The 9,190-nt window shown below is 50.2% G+C and overlaps 1 protein-coding gene and 1 long non-coding RNA gene across 2 annotated transcripts in view; one reads left to right on the plus strand and one right to left on the minus strand.

The window, feature by feature from the left end:
• Positions 1-642: 642 nt before the first annotated feature.
• LOC105507397 lies at positions 643-2,800 on the minus strand. Its single transcript, XR_001001088.1, has 3 exons — positions 2,000-2,800; positions 1,438-1,504; positions 643-740 (listed from the first exon to the last, which is right to left on the minus strand). It is a non-coding gene; the product is annotated as an uncharacterized LOC105507397 (long non-coding RNA).
• A 3,857-nt stretch (positions 2,801-6,657) lies between these two features.
• Positions 6,658-9,190, plus strand: part of KCNK12 (potassium channel, two pore domain subfamily K, member 12) — a 2,991-nt gene continuing 458 nt past the window's right edge. Inside the window, exons 1-2 of the mRNA XM_011936016.1 lie at positions 6,658-6,706; positions 8,617-9,190. Coding sequence (XP_011791406.1) covers positions 6,658-6,706; positions 8,617-9,190 — 623 coding nt within the window. The remainder of the gene's footprint in view (positions 6,707-8,616) is intronic.

The following is a 9,190-nucleotide window of genomic DNA, read 5'->3' on the forward strand; positions in this document are numbered from 1 at the left end:
TAGGTCAGTGGAAATTTAAATCAAAATATTTGTAGTTGGACAGATTCCAACCAATAGGGTCATCTGGAATACCTTATTAACATTATTTCTTTAAAGAATGGCATTCTTGAAGGAATAGTCTACCTACATCAGATTTATCTGGGCACATTTGTTAAAATGAAATTCCTAGGCTCCTTTTCTGACCCACTAAATAAACCTCTGAGCGGGACCTGCCATGGAATCTGCATTTTTTTTTTTTTTTTTTTTTGAGATGGAGTCTCGCTCTGTCGCCCAGGCTGGAGTGCAGTGGCGCAATCTCAGCTCACTGCAAGCTCCGCCTCCCGGGTTCACGCCATTCTCCTGCCTCAGCCTCCTGAGTAGCTGGGACTACAGGCGCCTGCCACCTCGCCCGGCTAGTTTTTTTGTATTTTTTAGTAGAGATGGGGTTTCACTGTGTTAACCAGGATGGTCTCGATCTCCTGACCTTGTGATCCGCCCATCTCGGCCTCCCAAAGTGCTGGGATTACAGGCTTGAACCACCGCGCTTGGCCAGAATCTGCATTTTAATCTTGCATCCCAGTTGCTTGGAACAGCCCTGGTTTATACGTGCTCTCCTGGGGTAATTACTAGTAGAGCCACTTTCACTCTCAGAAGCGTCCCAGATTGGACTGTACAGTATGTTTTATTTCCCTGTCTCACAGCTGACAGTGCAGAGCCCAGCAGGAAAAGTTTCCAGTGGGTAATGAGTCAAGACTTCCCATCTGTCCGGCAAGTGGAAAGAGCATGGACTTCAGGGTCAGCTCAGCCACGTGCAAACTAACTTCAGTGAATGCGTCCCCTCTCTCAGCCCATTTCCTTGCCTGCATTGTTGGGGGTAATAGTGCCTCCCTCACAGGGTGGCTGGGGGCCTGGATGGGAGGAGTGTGTCAAGGGCCCAACTGAGGTTGCCGCCCAGGGCTGCACGATACAGATCAGTGCTGGCCTCTTCATCTCACTTCCATGCTCTCTGAGCTGAACTCCGAAGGCCCCGTCACCAGGGCGCCATTTGCGAAGGCGGCACCAGACAGGCTGTGGGAACGAGCTTCACAGCTTTTGTCAAAGTGGCATAATAAAGCCCCCAAGTGTCTGCTCTTTGCAAACTGGAAAGGCAGATCAATTGTGGCATAAACAAAATAGCAGGCTTGGTGCGAACCCAGGGACAGATTACGCCTCTGCAGGGTGTGATTGAGGGGGAGGAGGAGATTCTCAGGGTGGCTGGGTTTGCCTTTTCTCTGGCTGAAGCTTTGAGGCCCCCCTCCAGAGCAGCTTGGCTCCCCACAAATGGCAAGAGCTTGGGAGACTGCTCTTCTACTCTGGGAGGCAACTGGCTAGGCAGTGGCACAAGCATAGGCCCCAGTGCCCTCAGCAGGAAGCTTGTCCCAGGGTCTCAGCATCCCCCAGCGCTCTGAACCTACTGACCTTGATGTGGAAGAAGATGGACCATCCTCCACCCCCACTTTGTCTCCTAGGCTGAACTGAGTGTGCTCTGTAGGAAAGCGAAGGGCAGTAAAGCAGGCACAGAGAGACCTCAGGAACAGGACAGTAAGGACGCTTTCACTGGCTGCCCTCTGCGCTGTCAGAGACCCTTCTGGCCCGCCTGTCCCTTCATTCTGGGCAGATGGTGCTACACAGCCAGTCTAGTATTTAGCATCATTTGGGGCCTGCAGCACTCCCTGGCTAAGTTATGCTGAATGCAAGCTGAGTCAGGGCCATAAGAGGACCCCAGGACAAGTTCTGGCCCAGACTCTATGTGCCCTGTCCCAGGGGTGAGCCTGCTGGCAGCAAAGGGGACAGGATCTGTACAAAACTGCTAAGACACCCAGTGAGGGGCCTCTAGGAAGGCAGCCCAGAGACTATGAGGACGGGAACTGCATCTGTCTGGTTTTGCACCATATTCCTGAGCCTAGCATGATGCTGCCAACCTGATGCTGTCCACAGTAAATGTTTGCTGAAGGAATGAATAGGTGGATGTTGGTCTTACCAGGTTCATGTCTGGTGTTGGTTGCTTTGCTGAGGCTCTCGGATAAAGCCACACCCCTGTGAGGACGGAGCATGAAGCCGGTCTCATTCTAGGTTTGGTCATCCAGGAAAAAGGCAGATCCTCAGCTGGAAACCCAAACTCCAATAGATGACCTTGGGCAGAAGCCAGGAGTCCAGACATGCAAGAGTTTAGAGGAGTCAGAAGAGGCCCCCAGAGAGTGGAGGAGATGGCCTCGGCCTCACGAAAGTAAGTCAGGCAGGGCAGGCCTGTGGGGGCCCCAAGAGGCCAATAAGTACCCCGGCTGCAGTCAACCAGGCAGACTGTCACCCAGAAGCAGGAGTCTCCTCTGCACCTCATTCCTCCTGCTGTCCCCAAGTCCTGGGTCAAGTCTTATGTAAATAGCCCAGCTTGTCTGAGCTGTGCCATGGGAAGGTCATGAGTCTACCTTGGCAGACTCTTTAGGGGACAGGCCATGGCCTCTCTCCCCTGCGAAGGGGGCAGCAATGAACAGTAGAAAGGGGGCCAGAGAGGACAGAGGACTCTTAAGGACGGGAGTCACGACTCTGAGCAGCAGCCGCTCTCCCACGAAGATGCTCCCCTGGCTGTGGTCCTGGAGGACTGCAATTTGGTTTTTAAGAAAAATGGAGCTTCCTTGGTGCCCTCAGAATACAGTCTAGTGTGGTGGAAAGAGCGTGAACTTCAGATGCTAGCACACCTGGGTTTCAATCTCGGCTCCACCATTTGCAAGCTGTGGGGCCTTCGCAACTGCTTCACCCTTTGACCTGCAGTTTCCACATGTGTTGAATGGAGCTGGCCTCCCCCACAGGTTGTCATGATGACATGCAATGATGCACTGTTAGGTGGTGGCTTTCACCACAGTGAAGAGAAAATCCAGGTGGAACCAGTTTATTAAATAGGCCAACACTGGAAATGGCTTTGTCTCATCTATTGTCCTCAAGAACTCCTTTTTAGATTCCTTAACATCTTGGGTAGATGCTAGAGTTTTCCAAATAGTTGGTTTTTATGTCTTTTTGTGTTCTGGGTTTTTTTGTTTGTTTTTTTTTTTGAGACGGAGTTTCACTCTGTCGCCTAGGCTAGAGGGCAGTGGCGCGATCTTGGCTCACTGCAATTCAAGCGATTCTCATGCCTCAGCCTCCCAAGTAGCTGGGATTACAAGCACACACCACCATGCCCGGCTAATTTTTGTACTTTTAGTAGAGACGGAGTTTCACCAAATTGCCCAGGCTGGTCTTGAACTCCTGGCCTCAAGTGATCCGCCCACTTTGGCCTCCCAAAGTGCTGGGATTACAGGTGTGAGCCACCACACTCAGCCAGTTTCTTTCTTTCTTTTCTTTTCTTCCTTTTTTTGTTTGTTTGTTTGTTTGGAGACATAGTTTCACTCTTTTTGCCCAGGCTGGAGGGTAGTGGTGTGATCTCGGCTCACCACAACCTCCGCCTCCCAGGTTCAAGCAATTCTCCTGCCTCAGCCTCCCAAGTAGCTGGGGTTACAGGCACGCACCACCATGCCCGGTTAATTTTTTGTATTTTTAGTAGAGATGGGGTTTTTCCATGTTGGTCAGGCAGGTCTCGAACTCCCGACTTCAGGTGACCTGCCCACCTTGGCCTCCCAAAGCGCTCCTCAGATTACAGGCGTGAGCCACCATGCCCGGCCTCTTTTGTTGTTAAGTACCAGTTTTAAGATTGAGACTCATTCTCAGATGTTTAATCAAATCTTCAAATTCACTTCGAATCAGAGTTTAGCCTCCCCCTCTAGCTCCAGGCTGACACATGGCTCAGGGGACCTGCAGTGGATGGGGCATGGGGGTGATCTTACATCACTGGAGCCACTATCATTCCTTCTTAACTTTTGCTGGTGGGGTTGCAAGGCTCCCTGTTAGAACAGGCATATGTGCTTTCATGGCGCCTATTTATGATAAGGTCCTTGGGAGCCCTGCACAGGGACCACTCCCTGCCCCATTCCCTGAGCGGGCACTGCCCTCTCCGTCCTTCCTCCTGTGACTCCCTCTCATGCCATCCCCAGCCCTCTGCCCCTCAGCCTCTTCTTGCTAGGGCCCCCTTGCTCCAGCAGGCGGTCCTCTTGAGCAGTCTCTTCAGATCTCTTCCTTCCAGTATCCACTTGTCACCCTCTAGTGACCCATGTCACCCTCACACCTCCTGATGCAGCAAGCCCTTGAAGTGCAGATGGCTCCCGTGACTGCCTGCTTCCTCCCGTGCCTGTGGGGGCTACCCCAGTCAGCCTCCCAGCCAGAGAACTCTTGAGCACAGCTCTGGACTCCAGGGGACACTGCCGGGTTCTCCCAGGACTCTCACCATGCTCCATTCTGGGTGGGCCTGTAAGCGACTGTGCCCAGCCAGCTGGGAAGTGAGCTGCCAGGCTTTCTTCTTGCTGAAGCTCCATAAGTCCTCTTTTTTTTGATTCGGAGTCTCGCTCTCTCACCCATGCTGGAGTGTAGTGGTGCGATCTCGGCTCACTGCAAGCTCCGCCTCCCGGGTTCACATCCCAGGTTCATGCCATTCTCCTGCCTCGGCCTCCCGAGTAGCTGGGACTACAGGCGCACGCCACCATGCCAGGCTAATTTTTTGTACTTTTTAGTAGAGACGGGGTTTCACTGTGTTAGCCAGGATGGTCTCAATCTCCTGACCTCATGATCCGCCTGCCTCAGCCTCCCAAAGTGCTGGGATTACAGGCGTGAGCCATGGTGCCCGGTCCCATAAGTCCTCTTGACCTTCCCTGCTCCAACCATCCCCTGGCCTGGGGGTGAGTGAAAGAATCCATAGCACTCCCCACTGCCACAACAACTCCCCACAATGACTTCCCAATTGATGGAAGATCCCATCAATCCCCAGCCTTTCCATATAGCCTGGAGGTGGGGGTGTGGGGGGTTGCTAGCCCCAGACCTGTTTTGCTGTTTTAGTGAGTCCAGCATGGATGTGTCTGGAACTTCTCTTTAGAATGGGCAGAAATGTACACATACTGTTCTCAGCTTTGAGGCTTTAGCTGAAAAATCCAATTCAACATTTTCTTAGACAAAGTATTGGTTTTCCAGGCCCAGGATTTTCAATTACCTTAGGAATTTAACAGATTTATCCTTCTATAAGAGATTTTGTTTTCCCTCAGTGAGTAGATGCAGTGTTCTGCATACTGGTCTGTGTACCAGGCTTGAAGCCAGGACAAAGAGGTGGGAGTCTGTCCCCAAGATGCAGGTCACAGCCCCTCAGCCCCTACTCCCTCACCTATACAGTGAGGGGTACAGCAGAATTGGGTATCTGAGAGTTCTAACAGTCTAGAAATTAAAAGTTTTTTTCTCATTATGAGTACAAAAAAACTCACAAAACATAGAATTTTACAAATTATTTTACAGCTAACACACATGTAACTACCACCCAGGTCAACAAAAACATTTCTAGCACCCCAGAGTCCCCTACGTCCCCTCTCAGCTCCTACCCCCTGCCATGCTCTAGAGGAAGTCCCAATTCTGACTTTTATCAAAATTACTTCCTTGCTTTCCCTTATAATTTTACCAACCATGCATGCATCCCTAAAAAAGGCTGTAGTTTGGCCTGATTTTGAATTTTATATTAATGGAATAATGCAGAATGTATTCTTTTGTGTCCAGCTTATTTTGTTCAACATTCTTTTTGTGAGATTTATCCGTGTTGTTGCAAGTAGCTATGGTTCATGCTTTTTATTCTTTTTTTTATTTATTTATTTTTTTTTTGAGACGGAGTCTCGCTCTGTCGCCCAGGCTGGAGTGCAGTGGTGCGATCTCCACTCACTACAAGCTCCGCCTCCCGGGTTCATGCCATTCTCCTGCCTCCACCTCGCGAGTAGCTGGGACTACAGGCGCCCGCCACCACGCCCGGCTAATTTTTGTATTTTCAGTAGAGCAGGGTTTCACCATGTTAGCCAGGGTGGTCTGGATCTCCCGACCTTGTGATCCACCCACCATGGGTAACATAAGATTTTTCCCTAACCTGAGTTAGGGAGTCTTGGCCTCCCAAAGTGCTGGGATTACAGGCGTGAGCCACCGCGCCCGGCCGGTTCATGCTTTTTAATTGCTGTATAGTTTTCATGAATAGACAATCATTTAGTTGTGTTGTTAGACATTTAGGTTATTGGTCTAAAACGTTTTATAAATATACACATACACTTCCACTCCACTTATAGCCATGTAAATTCAGAGTTGATTTCTTTATAAACTCAAGAACTTGAGTGTGGCTTTAAAATGTAGCAAAATCCCTCTATTAAGTTATTGGTTACACAGCTACTTTGTTTTTCACTTTCTGTGAATCTAGGGACATAATTCATCTTCCTCAACATGGGTAACATAAGATTTTTCCCTAACCTGAGTCATTAAGCATAAGATGAACACCACGCTCAGGCAACTGGGCATTTTCTTCAGACAGTCTAGAAAATGATTGTTAGCACATAGGCTTAAGGAATGTACTCTGAAAGTATTACAAGAAATATTTTCTATAGTCTGTTTAGAGAACTAGAAAGCCACATAAGACAAACTCTTCTCCACTTTCCCAGGGCTGGCCCCACCCCACTGGCAGGGCACAGGTAGCCTTTCTGCCATAGGGCACAAATTAAACAGGGATGCCCCTGATCGCTGCCAGAGTTGTTGAACGGTACCATGGTGCTGCTCAGACAAACGATCCATTGTTTTCAGCTGACTCGAAGCAGTAAGTGAATCTTTCCACTAAGAGATGAAACCCCCTCCCATAGCCAGTCAGGCCACCATGGGTCCCACAGACCACAGCCAGCACTGGGCAGGGAGCTCAATCTGGAGAGGCAGAGCTGCCATTCTGCACTGCCCTGGATGGCATGGGTGAGCACACTGGCAGGCAGCCACACCTTCTGCAGAAATCAATTGATAAAGACACCCTTAAAGTCTGTGCTTTGAACAAGTGGTAAGTTAACAACAATAAGGGCCTGAAGCAACACGCAGTTGTGTAGACTTCCCAGAACAAAGCAATTTTAGACATACCAGCAGCACAGGACCCAGCTGGGCCAGAGCCTTTCTTTGGCCACAAGTGTGAGCAAGGATGATTGATGGTGACCCTTGGTTGAGAAGGGGCCGGCACCCAATGGCAGAGCCATGCTCAGTCTCTGAAGGGTATGTGTTGACTACTCTCAAACAATCCTTTTGTCAGCCTCACAAAGCTCTTTTCAGAGACCATTAACTCTAGCTACCTGGTTACACTCTACCTGGTCCCAGAGTAAGCAATCCCAATTAAGGCAAAGCCCTATTAATGCTTCCCTAACAAGGCTGTCCGCCCAGGTGTGCTACAGGTTACATTTAAAAACCAGGCTTTTGGAGAAAGACTTATAGTCAACAGTTGTTCAGCTTGGATTCATTCCAATTCCAAATAACTTCCTTTAGGAAAGAAGAGGAGCTGCAGTTGACTTTTGAGCATTGACACTTAATTTTGGGGTCCTTTTGTTAGTAGGCAGAGTTGGTAAACCGATTTTTTTTAATAACAGGGAGGGACTGAAAATCTATGGCACACTTGGGAAAAAAATTGGGCACATATGACAACTCTTTAAAAACTGCCCTTTAAACAGAAAAGCCTGCTATTCTAGTGTGAAAGACTTTGGAGTCATCTGGGAATTGATTTGAAATGCACATTCTCTTGTCACCCCATATTCATATTGTAAGAACTAGGGAAGTGACGGACTACCCACTTGGCCTTATGCCCAATTCCAGAGGCATGAAATGTTGGCAGACTAAGAAAATATGGTCCTTTCTCCACCGCTAGAAAAAAAACAAAGAATTTGCTGGACATGGTGGCATACACCTGCAGTCCTATCACTTGGGAGGCTGAGGCAGGAGGATCACCTGAGCCCAGAAGTTTAAGGTTGCAGTGAGCTATGACTGTACCACTGCATCCAGCCTGGGTAACAAAGAACCTGTCCTCCCCAAAAAGAAAATATGATCCTTTGAGCAAAGGCCTTTTCGAAGTGCCTGTGAAGTGAAAATTAGTCACAGCACTAAGATTACTCGGCTTTTTTCACCATTCTCAAGTAGGCAGTGGAGTTTCCAAGTAACGAGACTGGTATAAAAAGTGCATAAGCACATAAGAAGCTAGATATCTTTGAAGAGATCTATGTTGGTTTTGATTTCTAATGTAAATATTTGTAATTCACCCAACAAAACTCACCTACTCTAGTATATTAATGTATTTATGAACTAAATGACAGTTTTTAAACAATTTGGAGGACTGGGAGAGCAGGTGTCCCTGGTTGGCTTTGTGGGTATCTCAGTGGTTTGCACCTGTGCAGCAGTGGTTTCTATTTTTTGTCATGATGGGTCCTTCCTAGTGACTACCTGCCCCACCCACTTGTGTTTATAGGTCCCCAAGATGAAGGGCCATGTCTCCTCCATCAGTTTAGGGGCTGCCAAAATCAAGAACCCTATCAGGTGCCACCAAGGGAGAGAAATGACTAAGTGCTGTTTTTCCTCCACCTGAGTGGTGCCACTCGAGATAGGAGCCATGCAAGCACCTGCATGCCCCCGCCCCCGTCCCCCCTGACGCCCAGTGAGGACCACCTGCGCGGCCAGGACCGCGCTGACCCTGCCCTGTCTCCACAGGTTTCGGCATGACCACCCCCGCGACGGTGGGCGGGAAGGCCTTCCTCATCGCCTACGGGCTGTTCGGCTGCGCCGGGACCATCCTGTTCTTCAACCTCTTCCTAGAGCGCATCATCTCGCTGCTGGCCTTCATCATGCGCGCCTGCCGGGAGCGCCAGCTGCGCCGCAGCGGCCTGCTGCCCGCCACCTTCCGCCGTGGCTCCGCGCTCTCGGAGGCCGACAGCCTGGCGGGCTGGAAGCCCTCGGTGTACCACGTGCTGCTCATCCTGGGCCTGTTCGCCGTGCTGCTGTCGTGCTGCGCCTCGGCCATGTACACCAGCGTGGAGGGTTGGGACTACGTGGACTCGCTCTACTTCTGCTTCGTCACCTTCAGCACCATCGGCTTCGGGGACCTGGTGAGCAGCCAGCACGCCGCCTACCGGAACCAGGGGCTCTACCGCCTGGGCAACTTCCTCTTCATCCTGCTCGGCGTGTGCTGCATTTACTCGCTCTTCAACGTCATCTCCATCCTCATCAAGCAGGTGCTCAACTGGATGCTGCGCAAGCTGAGCTGCCGCTGCTGCGCGCGCTGCTG

This window comes from Colobus angolensis, unplaced genomic scaffold (genome assembly GCF_000951035.1).
Source record: "Colobus angolensis palliatus isolate OR3802 unplaced genomic scaffold, Cang.pa_1.0 Scaffold15, whole genome shotgun sequence".
Taxonomy (NCBI): domain Eukaryota; kingdom Metazoa; phylum Chordata; class Mammalia; order Primates; family Cercopithecidae; genus Colobus; species Colobus angolensis.